At 45.6% G+C, this 16,298-nt stretch overlaps 1 protein-coding gene across 1 annotated transcript; it reads right to left on the bottom strand.

The window, feature by feature from the left end:
* Nucleotides 1-7,774: 7,774 nt before the first annotated feature.
* On the bottom strand, nucleotides 7,775-9,119 carry LOC125109660 (NEDD4 family-interacting protein 2-like). Its single transcript, XM_047746787.1, is given in 3 exon segments — nucleotides 7,775-8,682; nucleotides 8,685-8,985; nucleotides 8,987-9,119. Coding segments are annotated over 3 exon segments (810 nt in total). The 5' UTR covers nucleotides 9,002-9,119; the 3' UTR covers nucleotides 7,775-8,188.
* Between the last annotated feature and the right edge of the window lie 7,179 nt (nucleotides 9,120-16,298).

Below are 16,298 nucleotides of genomic sequence, written 5' to 3'. Positions count from 1 at the left end.
TGCCCGCGGCCCAGGTACCCTCCACTCCCAGCTGCAAAACTAAAGCTATATGATATCCTTCTAATAAATCCCTTTCCCACCTAGATCAGTCAGAAATGCTTTCTGTTGCTTGCAACTAGGGACCCTACCTGTAGACTAGACTATTTTCGAACTTCCAGATTGTTTGTGGGTTTTGGTTATTATAAATAGTCCAGAACAAACACATCTAAAGAGCTAACTTGGTATCCTTGTCTAATTATCTCATTAAGGAAAACCAAATGGTAGAATTGTTGGGGGACTCATACTTTTAAGTGTTTTGATACAGAAAATATTAAATAATGTAAGGGAGAGGAGATTCTCCTTTACTCTCTGGGTCTCTGGCTGGGCCCAAGGATTAAACTGATAACCAGACAAATGAACAGGAGAAAAAGCACACACATTTGAAGTTTTACATGAACATGGGGGTCTTCACAAGAGAACGAAGACCCTAAGATGTGACCAGAGCAGAAAGCTCTTATACCTTTGAGACAAAGAAACAAGAAATTTGTGAAGTATTGACAAGACGGAGGGGTTGGGGGTAGGGGTAAGAGATGGTGAAGAAACTGGGGAGATAAGGGTTAGTTTAACAAAGTTTGTTTATATACAGCCTTCTCGGCCCTAAATTTTCAGTCTCTGGTGATAAGGATGCCTTCTACCCTCTGGCCAAGGAAGGTTCCTTTCACATTGGGTATTTAGCTGCTTTCAGGAGGGTAAACGAAGGTCAGATTATCCTTCTTGTACCTGCTATTTCTTAAGTACCTTATTTATTTTTTTAAAAAAGATTTATTTATTTGACAGACAGAGATCACAAATAGGCAGAGAGGCAGGCAAAGGGTGAGGGGGAAGCAGGCTCCCCGCTGAGCAGAAAGCCCGATGTTGGGCTCGACCCCAGGACCCTGAGACCATGAGACCATGAGACCATGACCTGAGCTGAAGGCAGCGGCTTAATCCACTGAGCCACCCAGGCGCCCCTCTTAAGTACCTTTAATTCAAAATAATCAATACGTCCAAGTGGCATATTTTGGGGTGATGTATTCTGAAGCCCTCCAATTATATTCTCACCTGCAGTCTGTTTATGAGCCCGTCTCCCTACAGCATGTTTATTACCCCAGAATTCATCTTAATAAGACTCATGTGTGTGTGTGTGTGTGTGTGTGTGTGTGTGTGTGTGTGTCCACGCGCGCCCGCGCATACATGTGGGTCCAGGCCAGCTGGAATGTTATCTCCCTTCCTTCCCTGGGGAGCCCCCAGGCCCTTCCTCCCAGACTTGCAGATCAACTCTTGCATTGTAATTCTTCATTACGTAGTTTGGAGCTCCTCCCAACTCATATCCACTAGAATAATGTCATTAAACTGAAGCATGAAATGAATGAAAGAAAACCAGTCACGAATAAACGCCCTGTGTCACTCTCTCACCCAGGGGTGAGTCCTGTCCTGTCCTCATATCCAGGCTAGAAGCTCGCTGGTTGGCCACAGTTAGCTCGGGTGAGGAGGAGGGAGCCTGGGCAGGGCTGGGCCCCTGAAAGCATCCGGGTGGAGTAATGTCCAGCTCCTCGCCTGGGAGGCTGTACTTGCCCCGCCAAACCCCAACCCCAAACTCTTCCCTTTAACCTATATATAAAAGGGAGCCACCAGGTTCAGCCCGCACCACAGCCTTGAGGAGAAAGGGGCTGTTCTCTGCTCCTGTGATTGAGGCTTTGCTGCTTCTCCTGTTGCCTGGGATTGCCTCCCACGTAAGTAGTGTTCCATCTCCCCTTGACATTGAAGGTGCTTTCTGTCGTGTGCTCTCCCCTCGCTGATGACTCCTGAGGAGCCACGTCTGCCCTTCTGCAGCAAAGGAGTCTCCGAGGCTGAAGCAGGTGGTATAGGCAGTAAGGGCCATGGCTGGGGTGTATTTTGGTCTCCTGTAAAGACAGTGGCCCCCACTTCCTGAGGGAGGTCCCAGGAAGTGTGCTAAGTGCTTTATACACATTACCCCATTTAATCCTTTCAATAACTCAATTATATTTTCAGATGAGAGAATTGAAGCTCAGGAGAAGTCAGCTCAGGAAGGGGTTTAAGTTCTATACACTGTCAGAGTGTTTGGATTTGGGAGAAGATCAAGACTCTGAGGAGAGGTGAGGCCAACACTTTGCTTTTTGGCATATGCTGGGAGCTCCCAAGATGCCATAGCTTCTGGTTTTCCCTGGCCCTTTCCTGGGTTAACCTCATTATGTATACTGGGATGATTTTAAATTTTTAAAAAAGATTTGTTTATTTCTTTTAGAGAGAGAATGCAAGTGGGGGCGAGGGGAGGAGCAGAAGAAGAGGGAGAGAAGCAGACTCCCTGTGGAACAGGGACCCCCCATGTAAGGCTCCATCCCAGAACTGTGGGATCATGACCTGAGCCAAAGGCAGATGCTTAACCAACTGAGCCTGTTTTCTGCCTATGTCCTCTACTAGTTAGTTTACATGGGTTAAAAACAGTGGGTTCTCTGTGGCCTTCATGGCAGGGCCTTCATGGCAAGGCAAGGCAAGCCAAGACACAACGGGGCCTTCACAGCAAGGCAAAAAGGCAGTTCAGGGACGCCTGGGTGGCTCAGTTGGTTAAGCAGCTGCCTTCGGCTCAGGTCATGATCCCAGCATCCTGGGATCGAGTCCCGCATCGGGCTCCTTGCTCGGCAGGGAGCCTGCTTCTCCCTCTGCCTCTGCCTGCCATTCTGTCTGCTTGCACTCGCTCTCTCTCCCTCTCTCTGACAAATTAAAAAAAAAAAAAAAAAGGCAGTTCATCTGCCGGCACCCTGCATAGCCTAGAATGCTATGGGGAAGTTGGGGGAAGGCAGGCTTCCCTCCTACAGGCCTTTTATGGCAGGGAGTGATCATAGTGATTTCGTTTGAGGGACGCCTCTGGTTGCCTTGACTCCAGGCGCGTGGGAACACCACACAGGAGTGGGGCTGGGACAGCACCCAGGAGTTGGGTTCGAGTGATTTTCTTGGTAATGAACCATTTCTACTTTTCCAGGAACATGGCAGTTTCCTCTTCAGTTTCATCTCCCTTGGGTTGGCCTAACCCACTGGAAACAATTTGGATTGTAAGATCTAAAGAAAAAGTGGGGTGCCTGGATGGCTCAGTGGGTTAAGCCGCTGCCTTCGGCTCAGGTCATGATCCCAGGGTCCTGGGATCGAGTCCCGCATCGGCTCTCTGCTCAGCGGGGATCCTGCTTCCCTTCCTCTTTCTCTGCTTGCCTCTCTGCCTACTTGTGATCTCTCTCTGTCAAATAAATAAATAAAGTCTTTTTTTTAAAGAGTTTATTTATTTATTTGACAGACAGAGAGTACAAGTAGGCAGAGAAGCAGGCAGAGAGAGAGGAGGAAGCAGGCTTCCCGCTGAGCAGAGAGCCTGATGCGGGGCTCTATCCCAGGACCCTGGGATCATGACGTGAGCCGAAGACAGAGGCTTTAACCCACTGAGCCACGCAGGCACCCTAAATAAATAAAATCTTTAAAAAGAAAAAAAGATCTAAGGAAAAAGAAACTAATCTTCTTCTGTAACAATGCATGACCTCGGTACTCCTTAGGAGACAAGGAAAAATGGCCCATTAACGGGACAGTAAACTTTTATACAATCTAGATCTCTATCTCAAGAAATGGGGCAAATGGACAGAGATGCTCTATGTTTGGGCTTTCTTGCCTCTAGATCAGGTTCCGGACCTAAGGGCCTGTTGCAGAATGTGTTCGGCCACTAATCAGACCAACAAATCCCCTCCTGATGTATTGGATAATGATTGTCTGAACACTAATGAATCTGAGTTGTCAGAGGAAGCACAGGCCTCTCCGAATGAAGAGGACTTCGATCCTGTCACTTCTCCTTATGAGCCTGAAGACCCTTCTCTACCCAGCCCAGCTGAGCACACGAGGAGCAGACTCCTTACCTCCCTGGAGTTCCCCCTAAATCAGCCTTATATCCTCCTTGGGAGGTTGCCAACAGAGAAATGGGCACTATACGAGTCCACGTCCCGTTCTCCAGGGCAGACAGGGTCAAAACAACAATTAGGACAATATTCTGAAAACCCATCTCCATTTATTGAGGGTTTTCAACAAATATCCATTATGTTTGATCTGGCCATATATATGTGCGTGTATATATAAAATATTATATAAATAGTATAAAAATAATAATTCATATACAATATAAATACATATATATAATATCTATCTATCTATCTATCTCAATCATACTAACTCGGTGCTGCACCCCTGAGGGGAAAAACAACCGCATCTGGGTAGGTGCCCAAGAGTTTGCTGATGACAAGGGACAGAGAACATTATCCGGTGGGGGGGCTGCTGTCCCAAACACTGAGTCACATCGGAACTATCAGGAGGCTAGTCAGGGAAGAGAGGAACAAGATCGTATGATCACCTGCCTGACAGAAGAAATAAGAAAAGGCTTTACTAAAGGTACACATTTTAACAAAATTCAGGAAGTCACACTAAGCTGATAAAAATCCTGCTCTATTTTGGAGTCACTTAGTAGACAAAGCTATTGGCAAGTATGGAAACCTGGACCCAGGGACACCTGAAGGAATAACTATTTTAAGCAGGCAGTTTATAAATCTGTCTGTACAGGACATCTACCTAAAATGGCTTTAGGCCCTCAAACACCCACTCAACATCTCTTGGAGGTGGCCACAGGAGTTTTTAGTAATAGGGACATGATACCAAAACAGGAAAAGGACCAGAGGGCTAAATTTGAGGGTGAGATACCAGCTCGAATACTGGCTGCCAGGATTGAGAACGCCCCACGACACCCGGCTAACCCAGAAGGAGGCAAGGGACGCGTCTGGGTGAAAGGTCGGGTGAGACCCCATGCTTCCGATGCGACCAGATTGGACTTGTGAGAAAGGGGCAGGCGGGGCTAGGTAGGGAGAGATTGGTAAGGAGCTACATGATCAGGTTCATAGAAATCTCCCAAATGCGGAGGTGTAAGGAAACCAGAGACAAGGGAATGCTCCAGAGCAACCTGCCTTAGGTGTCCGAGGGGGAAGTCTTATTTATGACGGTCTCGGGGCGCCTGGGTGGCTCAGTGGGTTAAGCCTCTGCCTATGGCTCAGGTCATGATCTCAGGGTCCTAGAATCGAGCCCCGCATCGGGTTCTCTGCTCAGTGGAGAGCCCACTCCCCACCCCCCTCTGCCTGCCTCTCTGCCTACTTGTGATCTTTCTCTGTCAAATAAATGAATAAAATCTTTATTTATGACGGTATCCTGCGGTCAAAAGAAAATAACCAGAACCCTAAAAAGAAGTAAGCCATTAAAGACATTATCACTAGCCCTTAATCAATGGTGTTGCCAGGAGAGAAGTTAAAAAGATACAGGTTCCCTGGTTAAGTTTCAATAAAAGACCAACCCAAAAAGCTCCCAGTGGCCCCTCTGTCGGGACCCCTCTCACTCCTGAGAGCTTTTTTCTGTACCTTTGCTTAATAAAAACTCTATCGCTTTACTCACAAGAATGAATGTCTGTGAGATTCATTCCTTGACTCTGCGAGACAAGAACCTAGCTCTCCCACTTCAGTTGGAGCAGTAAATGTCCCAAGAAGGGCTCTCCCCCTCGGCCATGTCCAGCATGTAAAAAAGAAGGACGTTGGAAGAGAGACTGTCCTCGTCTCCAGAGAGAGAGGAGGTCAGACACTCACGTCCTGCCAGAGAGGAAGCAGAACTGGAGGGTCCTCCATGACGGGCCCCTGAGGCTGGTTGGTCAGGCTCTTTTGATGTCAAGATGATTGAGTTCCGGGTTGCCCTAGAAGTTGCCCGGGAGTTGAGTTTATCAATTTTCTTATGGATACAGGTGGCACTTGTTCAGCCCTCTGGCCCTACTTGTCTTTCTACCCATAGAGTTGTCCGTATAGAAGGGGAAACTGAAACCTACCATCAGACGATGACTCTAATTTGTAAATACAAAAGCCAATTGCTTACTCATGGTTTTCTGGCCCTTCTATCTCGTCCCACTCCATTACCCGAGCAAGGCTTGACCTATAAACTAGGAAGCAGTTTTGCTCTTTTTTTTTTTTTAAGATTTTATTTATTTATTTGACAGAGGGAGATCACAAGTAGGCAGAGAAGCAGGCAGAGAGAGAAAGGAGGAAGCAGGCTCCCCACTGAGCAGAGAGCCCCATGCGGGGCTTAATCCCATGACCGGAGCCAAAAGCAGAGGCTTTAACCCACTGAGCCACCCAGGCGCCCCAGCAGTTTTGCTCTTACAAAAGAAGAGGATGGTATGTTCTCTTTAACACTTGGAGTACAAAACCCTTACCCTGATATCCGTTTTGATATTTGGAAGGAAGTTAACCCACAGGTCTGGGATTGTGATGTCCCCAGAAGGGCTCTTTTTTTTTTTTTTTTTTTTTTTAGCAAAACAAAACTGCATGTTTTATTTATCAAAGACAATGAAATCAGAAAATACAGAGAAATTGGGGCGCCTGGGTGGCTCAGTGGGTTAAGCCGCTGCCTTCGGCTCAGGTCATGATCTCGGGGTCCTGGGATCGAGTCCCACATCGGGCTCTCTGCTCAGCGGGGAGCCTGCTTCCCTCTCTCTCTCTCTCTCTCTGCCTGCCTCTCTGTCTACTTGTGATCTCTCTCTGTCAAATAAATAAATAAAATCTTAAAAAAAAATACAGAGAAATACAAAAGAAGTTATAAAGCATAATTTATTTTTTCAGAAATGGAAAAATGTCCCTGAATAGTTTTAGATGTATCTTTTAGTAGTAGTCAGTATCTAATTATAAACAAACAACCAATTTTATATGTTCTCTATAGCTGTATTAAATGATTTTTAAGTTTAAAAGATGATGTAATTCCCATCATTTTTAATGTTGGCATTCAAAAACAAAAATAGAACTGAAAAGAAAACAGATGAGACAAAATGATTTGCAAAATGTAGTAGCTTGTGAATGTAGATTCGGGTTGTAGTAATGGTCACATACACGCATACTCTTGCCACATGCACACACACACACACCACACTCCCATATTCCACAGACACATTTCTGTAACTTGAAAACAGATTATTTTGCATATCTTAATTCAAGATATGATTTTATGTTAATCCTACAATCATAAAGCAAGAAGCTATTAGTACAAGTTCTGATTTGTTTCATTTAACAAACTAAACATCTAAAGAAAAATTATTACAATGAAAATTGAAAGATACTTTTATTGGCTTTTTAAAAGACAAATGCCAATGAGAATATCTTATTCAGAAAATTAATTTTCAAAAGTGTCTTAAGTGAAATAGATATAATATCTAACAATCTCTTCCTGCAAGACTCTCTAAGATGGCAATCTTTTTTTTTTTTTTAAGATGGCAATCTTAAAAACCAAGCTTCTCAACTGAGAATCCCTAAACCTGGCATGTGCCTTAAAAAGAAAACAACAAAAGATGTTCTCTTAAAGGACATGTGGAATACCTATATCTTCTTAAAATCTGTCCTAAAACAAACTATCTTTAACATCCAGATTTTCTCTATATATTAAGTTCACTTAATTTTAAATTAATTGAAAAGATATCCAGACACAGTTTCTAAGAAAACAATGCAGAAAGTAATTTATGCATGGTTATTTACAGAAAGAGTTTGCTAAATAATAATGTAAATATCATGTTCAAAAATCTGACAAAGCTTTTCTATAATCAGCACTGCAGTTTTCAAAAAACTATATATAACAAAGGGCGTTTCATGTGTAGAGTCACTAGATGAATCTAGGAGCCAGAAACTAAAGCATTTGACATGGTTAATAATTCCATTTTTATTATACTAAATGTCAGGTCAGAAGTCAATGGCATTTACACGCTGGAAGACTGTTTCTCACTCACCCCTTTCAATTATATCAAACACTGATTAACCAAATATGACTGGACTTTACTGCTACAACTTTATAGTTTCTTTCAAGTATACGCAAATCTTTTACATGGGCACATATGCAAATGTGCAAAACAAATGAAATTTAAATATTTAAGAGAATGAACAGAAATGGCTTTTAAGCATAAACCATCCTGCCATTCAATTTTGAAGATCTATCTTTTCTTCACTAATTTGTCTTCTGCTTTTAGAAGTCTTCTATCCTATTAAAGTTGTAGGTTTACAGATGATCTGGAAATTTCACAGTGGTTTAAGAAAAGAATGTCCAGTCGATGCATTCTCTATAATAAGAAGAAATATCTTGTTCTATGAGCAGCTGCCATACTTTCAGACATGTTTCTGACTTTTAGATAATTAACAAATCCTCTGAAGAAAAGCAGCAGGCCAAGTACAAGAAATATCCACCAAAGCCAATACTGTCCATTGAAATATCCAGTAAAATAATCAGAAAACCTAACAATAAGAATCCATTTGATCAACGAAAGTCCAAATCCACAGATGGCACCATACCTTCCAGCTATGGTATTGGTGATACAGAAGGATAAACAAAATCCAAGCCAGTTGAAAATAAATGCCATGAAAAATGCCAGCATGAAAATCCCATCATTACCCACTCTGAGCTGGTCTGCATCACTAAAGTCATCTCTTGGTTGACACTCTTCCTCCCGAATTCTCTGGGCTGTCTCTGCTGCTGCGGCCTCCATGGCAACAGCTTTGGCTTTCTCAGCTTCATCGTATGTAGGAAGGGAGGTAGCGACACTGTAGGGAGGTGGCACGGGTAAAACTCACTGTAAACTTCTGTATCTGAAGTTGTAGGTACTTCCACAGTAATACTACTGTAAGGGGGAGGAGAAGAGTCCGTTTCAAGTACTGATGCTGAAGGAGCAGTCTGAACGCTCTGCGGCGCTGCGTTTGAAGTTGAAGGTTGCTCTTCGGCAGATGACTCTGAATTATCCTCTTCATTGTGAAGCACCTGGTAGCGGCCTGTTCCTGGCTGGTGATGATCCATCCTGCCCGGCTCGAGATCTGGCTTCGGAGCGGGCGAGTCCTCTGGGTGCTCGACCCCCTCGTCCACCCCCGGTCGCCGACGTCATGATCGCAGCGCCCCTTCCGCCTCTGTTTCTGCCGCCGCGGTTGCCCGGCCGGGCCGCTTCACTTCCTGTCGCTCCCGCAGCAGCCGCGGAAACCTCCGCGTCCGCCCCCGCGAGGTGAAGCCCCAGATCCGTCCCCAGAAGGGCTCTTAAAGCACAACCGGTTAAAGGGATCTTAAAAGACCCAGTTGCTATGCCTTATAGAAGACAATATGCCTCAAAGGCTGAGACAAAGGCTGGATTACAACCACTTATTGGTACGTTTCTCACATACGGTATTTTATTTTATTTATTTTATTTTTTTTAAAGATTTTATTTTATTTATTTGACAGACAGAGATCACAAGTAGACAGAGAGGCAGGAAGAGACAGAGAGAGAGGGAAGCAGGCTCCCTGCTTCACAGAGAGCCCGATGTGGGGCTCGATCCCAGGACCCTGGGATCATGACCTGAGCCGAAGGCAGAGGCCTTAACCCGCTGAGCCACCCAGGCGCCCCTCACGTACGGTATTTTAAAACCATTTCATTCTCTTTATAACATTCCAATTTTGCCAGTAAAAAAGCCAATGGGAGGGCTCAGTTGGTTAAGCGTCTGCCTTTGGCTCGGGTTGTGCAGTCCTGGCATCGAGTCCCACGTCTGGTTCCTTGCTCAGTGGGGAGCCTGCCTCGCCCTCTGCCCTTCTCCTCTGCTCATGATGGTTCTCTGTCTCTCTCTGTCTCTTGATCTCTCTCTCTCAAATAAATAAATGATTTCTTTAAAAAAGAAAAGAAAAATCAAATGGAGAATATCGAGTGGTACAAGACCTAAGGGCCATAAATGACGCAGTCATACGTATTCAACCCGGAGTGCCAAACCCATATGCTATTCTCACCCTGGTCCCTGGGGATGCAGACTGGTTTACTGTACTTGACTTAAAAGACACCTTCTTTTGCACCCCTTTGAATGGGCCTCCCCTTCCAGCCTGCTGAATGAGCCTGGACAGTCTTGCCATGGGGATTTAAAGACACTCCTCACTTATTCTGGGCTGCACTTAGCAAAGACCTCTGTGATATCACTCTGCCTCAAGGGCCTATAATTCAGTATGTGGGGGATATTTTAATCTGTGGTCCAACAGAGGAAATCTGATAAAAATTCTATAACCTTACTTAATTTCTTGGCGGACAGAGTATCATGTGTCTCCTAAAAAGGTGCAAATATCTGAGCAGAAAGTATGATATTTGGGATATGAACTAACACTACATCACTATAGTCTATCTACTGATAGAAAAAAGGCTCTATTAGATCTTGAGCCCCCAACTAAGAAACAACTCTGAACTTTCCTCGGCGTGGCAGGTGTTTACTGCCTAGGGAATCCCTGGATTGGGGCTCGTAGCCAAGCCCTTGTATGATTCAATTAAAGGTCTTGATGAAGAGCCTTTACTCTGGACTGAAGCCCAGCAGACAGCCTTTGGAGCGTTAAAAACTAAACTCCTATCAGTCCCAGCCTTGGTTCTACCACATTTAGAAAAATGTTTTACTTTATACATGCAGAGAAATGGGGCCAAGCTTTGGGAGTTATCACCCAAAAATAGGAGATGAAATAAGACCAGTGGGCTATTTTTCTAAGTCACTCGATTTAGCGTAGCACGAGGGTGGCCGGCTTGTCTCTGAGCGGTGGCTGCGACTGCACTCCTGGTAGAGGACGGCTCAAACCTTAGTATGGGACAGTCCCAAACTGTGATGACCTCACACCAGGTCCACAGTGTTTTAGGAACTAAAGATTAGCAATGAATGACTGGGACAGTGGGGGGTGGGGGTGGTGTGCAACTTACTAAACACCGGGCTGTGCTTTTAAACATACCTGAAGTGGTCCTTAAGACCTGTCAGACTTAGGGGCTTCTGGGTGGCTCAGTGGGTTAAAGTCTCTGCCTTCGGCTTGGGTCATGATCCCAGGGTTCTGGAATCAAGCCCCGCATCGGGCTCTCTGCTCAGCGGGGAGCCTGCTTCCTCCCTCTCTCTCTCTCTCTCTCTGCCTGCCTCTCTTCTACTTGTGATCTCTGCCTGTCAAAAAAAAAGACCTGTCAGACTTAGGGGCTCCTGGGTGGCTCAGTCAGTTAAGCATCTACCTTTGGCTCAGGTCATGGGATCAAGCCCCGCATTAGGCTCTCTGCTCAGTGGGCAGTCTGCTTCTCCATCTCCCTCTGCTGCTACTCCCCCTGCTTGTTATCTCTCTCTCTCAAATACATAAATACAATCTTAAAAGAAAAAACAAAAAGAAACTTGTCATTGTGTCTAGACCTGACCCTTGTACTTCTATAGAACATAACTGTTCTGGGGTTATTGATCTCATTCATTCTAGCCAATTAGACTTAAAATATTCTCCTATTGATAAAGCAGATGACAGTGTTTAGTGGTGATGGTAGTTTTATGGAAAAGAGGATAAGAATAGCTGGGTATGCAGTCGTCAGTCTAATTCAGACTATTGAAGCCAAAGCTCTCCCAGCAAATACATCTGCCCCCAAAACAGTTCGTAGCATTCGCTTGTGCTTTACCATTGGCAAAGGACCTCAGAATCAGTATCTATACGGACTATTAAATATGCCTTCCTGGTCCTACAGGTGCACGGGGCAACCTGGAAAGAGAGGGGGCTATTATCAAGTCCTAACTCTCCCATTAAATATGGACCCGAAATAATAGATCTCCTAGAGGCTGTGCATGAACCGAAAGAGGTGGTTGTAATTCATCTCAGGCGACATCAAAAGGACAGGTCCCTGGAATCAGAAGGGAATAACACAGCAGACGTGCAGCCCGGGAGGGTCCTCAAAGCCTGCTAGTACCGAGTCTCCTACCAGTCCCGCCGCCAATGCCGCCGCCAAAAAATGTGTATCCCCAATCTATTCAGATCAAGAAACCTGAGTAGCCCAGGAACGGGGATTTTCAAAAAATGCACAGGACTAGTTTATAACTGATGGAGGAAAAGTCTTTATACTCAAAGGCAACCAATGGAAATCAATGCAGGGTATACATCAGACTACTCGTTTGGGTAGAAAGGCCTGGAGTAAATGGTTAAAAACACCTTTGATGGGATTCGCTTAATCACTACCATTGAACAGGTTTCTCAATCCTGTGCTATTTTCGTACATCCAAATCCAGATGGAGCTATTGGTGCCTCCCCCCTGTCCCCTGGCTTTTAAAGCCAGTCCAAAGGTGGGGAACATATCCTGGGGAGGACCAGCAATTAGATTTTATGCAGATACCATCATGGAAAGGATATAAATACTTCCTGGTTTAAACAGACACCTTTACTGGATGGATAGAGGTCTTTCCTTGTAGAACAGAAAAGGCCACTAAGGTATTAAAAACTTTGCTAAGGGAAATTATCTCTAGATTTGGACTCCCTTAGTCCCTACAAAGACAACGGACCATCTTTTATTGCACAAATAACTCAGCAAATAGCTTGGGCCTTAAAGATTAATTACTGGTGGGAGACAAACCATAAGAGACTCAACTCTAGGAAATAAATGGAGGATTGCTGGAGAGGAGGGGGATGGGGTGAGGGGGGTTAACTGGGGCATGGGTCTTAAGGAGGGCAAGTGATGTAATGAGCACTGGGTGTTACATGCAACTGATGAATCACTAAACTCTACCTCTGAAACTGATAATACACTGTATGTTAATTGATGAAGTTCTAGAACCTAGGTGAGGTTCGGTGGGGTGAGGTCTGGAGCCGATGACCAAGAAAGAATTCTTGAGACATCTTTGGTGCAAAATGATGGTTTATTAAAGCATGGGGACATGACCCGTGGGCAGAAAGAGCTGCTGCCCCAAGTTGTGAGGGATGGCAGGTTATGTACCCTGCAGTTGGGGGAAGGTGAGGGAAAAGGGGGGTTTCCGTGGAGCTTTCATATGCTAAAGAGGGTCTATAAGGTGCAGGGATACCGGAAGTCTTGTGGCCTGATCAATGTTGTCTTTTGGCAAGCCATAAACATCCAGATAGTTGGGAGATTCCTGGTGGGATGTCACAATCCTGCTATCAATCGTCTTTGTTAGTGAGATTTAGGTATAGAAGAAACTTAATTTTACTTACATTTCCTTCTACCCCAGCCTCCTACAGTTTTGTTTATGGAGGGGAGGGTGACATTAGGGTTTGAGGAACGAAGTTATTTGCTTCTGGAAGTTGTGCTATTGATAAGGTAACTTCTTTGTAGATCTCTAGGACATTTGTAAACCAAGGGAGACTCCTGTCTTGCAGGATTGTGATTGCTGCAAGTTAACTATTTGTTTCTCGTTTATGGCAGTCACGGGTGCCTGAGGAATGTCACATATATTACCGAGGGGAGGGGAGCAGGTGGAGAGGGGGTGCAAGGTGCCAGCTTTTGCTTTGTCCTCAGCCAGCCTCCTGCTCCCTCATCATTCCCCCCTGAACAATTTTGACCCTTTGTAAGGACTTATTTTATATTTATATATATATATTTTTTAAAGATTTTATTTATTTATTTGACAGACAGAGATCACAAGTAGGCAGAGAGGCAGGCAGAGAGAGAGGAAGGGAAGCAGGCTCCCTGCTGAGCAGAGAGCCCGATGTGGGACTCGATCCCAGCACCCTGAGATCATGACCTGAGCCGAAGGCAGCGGCTTAACCCACTGAGCCACCCAGGCGCCCCTATTTTTATATTTTAGCAAGAGGCTTTCATCGAGGTTAAACAGAAACCTTGTTGTTTAACTCTTAAACTGTCCCTGCTCCCCTTCCCCCCAAGGGATTCACTTAAAAACAAGTCCCGGAAACCAGTTCCAGGTAACAAAGCCCAGATACAAGGGTGGGTCAGGCTAGGTGGAGACATCAATCGGTGGGGGGTTGCATACTGTTTCCCTAGCTACCAAGGAGTATGCCCCCCCCCCCCCCCGCCCTTTAGGAGCCTTGTTGGCGTCAATCCTAATCAAGGTGTAATAGGCTGGGTCAAATGTCTACTAGGGTAAATTGTAACTCAATTGGTCACCTAGCATCACTGTGAAGTTTTCTGTGTGTGTTACAATCTCATTGGTCACCTGAGTGTGGCCAGGCCCGACCGCATGGCCTTTGCCCTTAAAAGCTGCTCTATGAGGGGCACCTAGGTGGCTCAGTGGGTTAAAGCCTCTGCCTTCAGCTCAGGTCATGATCCCAGAGTCCTGGGATCAAGCCCCACATCAGGCTCTCTGTTCTATGGAGAGCCTGCTTCCCACCCCCCCTCTCTGTCTGCCTCTGCCTAATTGTGATCTCTGTCTGTCAAATAAATAAATAAAATCTTAAAAAAATAAAAAGACTCTCTCCCTCTGCCCCATCCCTTCTTAAAGAAAAAAAAAAAAAAAAAAAAGAAGCTAGTCTGTGAAACAGAGAAGGGTCGCCCAAGAGGTGCGTCCCCGATCCCCGATCATTCGGTTAGATTCTTGATGCTTGGCATAAAATAAAGCTTTGCTTGACCTTCGCTTTATATCAGTCTCGCTCCTTTAATCACGGACCCATTATTGGGGCATAACAGTCCTTGCTTAGCAACATCAGTATCTCCTAGGATTTACTAGTAATGTAGAATCTCATCCCCCACCAAGACCTACTGAGTCTGAATCTGCATTTTAACAAGATTCCAAGCACTGGATTTGGTGACCCCAATTTTGTCTCACCACTGCAGTGTACTGATTCTAACAATTCACTAAGCAGAAACAGGTCCAGCAATGCTAGATGCAGAAGGAGGCACACAAGGAGGGCAGGACACTGACCTTAAGGAGCATACAATTTAGTTCAGTAGTTTTTAAACTTTACCATGCAGAGGATTTCCTTGGGGGAACTTGTTAAAAATACAGGCCTGGGCTGTCCCCTTCCAAGGCAGATCCAGTAGATCTTACCTGGGCCTGGGACTGTGCATTTCTTTCTTTCCTTTTTTTTTTTTTCTTTGGTCAGAGAGTGAGCACAGGCAGACAGAGTGGTAGGTGGAGGCAGGCAGAGGCAGAGGGAGAAGCAGGCTTCCTGCTGAGCAAGGAGCCCGATGTGGGACTCAATCCCAGGATGCTGGGATCATGACCTGAGCTGCTTAACCAACTGAGCCACCCAGGCGTCCCGGGACTGTGCATTTCTAACAAGCACTCGGGGATTCTGATGCTCCTGGGCTTCAGGAAACACTAGAGTAACCCCTCCCCTTTCATCGTGCCGTTTTTCTCCCCCTACTATCAGGCTCCCTTTGTGGCAGGCCAGATGGACTGCTGCATGGACAACCCAGCCACCTTCTTGCCAGTCCCGGTTGGTTTCAACCCCGTGAACATGGCCAGGTGAGCCCACTGTAATGAAAGGCAGTGACGGGCCAGGCCCCTTGGGGAGGCTGAGAGGAAACCTGTCAAAATCTACAGTACAGGGGTGCCTGGGTGGCTCAGTTGGTTAAAGCCTCTGCCTTCGGCTCAGGTCATGATCCCAGGGTCCTGGGATTGAGCCCTGCATTGGGCTCTCTGCTCAGCGGGGAGCTTGCTTTCCCCTCCGTCTCTGCCTGCCTCTCTGCCTGCTTGTGATCTGTGTCTGTCAAATAAATGAATAAAAATCTTTAAAAAACAAAACAAAACAAAACAAACAAACAAAAACCAAAATCTTCAGTACAGCCACAAAGAGGAGGGCATGGTGGCTGAAACGGTCCAGAGACAAAAGGACGAGACTGATACAAGGCAAAGGTCAAGCAAAGCTTTATTTCGCGCCAAGCATCGAGAATCAAACTGACGGGCCAGGACGGGCCAGGGTCGTCTCTTGCAAAGAGGCGACCCCTCCCAGCCTCACAGACTAACTTTTATAGAGTAAAGGCCATGTGGCGCCCAAAAGGCGGGGGCTCACGCTCCCTGGCGGCTAATACGTGCGCTTTCCCTTGATTGGACGTTTCCATCTGGCCGGACACGTCCTTGAATCTGGGCTCCGTTATTTTTGCTCAGCCTGACATGTCCTGGGATCTGTGCTCCGTTAGTGGGGCTGTTTGGCCATATTTCACCAGTTCTGTTTCTAAGCGCTTTCCTCTTGGGGGGAAGGGGCAAGTTCAATCTAAGTTTACTGCATAAACAACAAAATGGCTCACTCTGGCTAAGTAGGCCCTTACAGTGGCTATGGTCTTATTCACCGCATCTCAGAACATTAAAGTAAATACTGACTGTCCCTGAGCTTATGAGGTTTTTGTTTTGGGTGGGTTTTTGTTTTGTTTTGTTTCTGTTTTTGTTTTGTTGTTTTGGTCCATGGGTTGATGTAGTCTCGTTTCGGAAAGGATTGAAGGCAGCTTACAAAGGCCACATAAAATACCAGAAAGCAGACATTCAAAACGGGAA

Source organism: Lutra lutra, chromosome 9, assembly GCF_902655055.1.
Source record: "Lutra lutra chromosome 9, mLutLut1.2, whole genome shotgun sequence".
Lineage (NCBI taxonomy): Eukaryota > Metazoa > Chordata > Mammalia > Carnivora > Mustelidae > Lutra > Lutra lutra.
The sequence above is the reverse complement of the archived record's forward strand: the minus strand, read 5'-3'. Positions and strand labels throughout refer to the sequence as shown.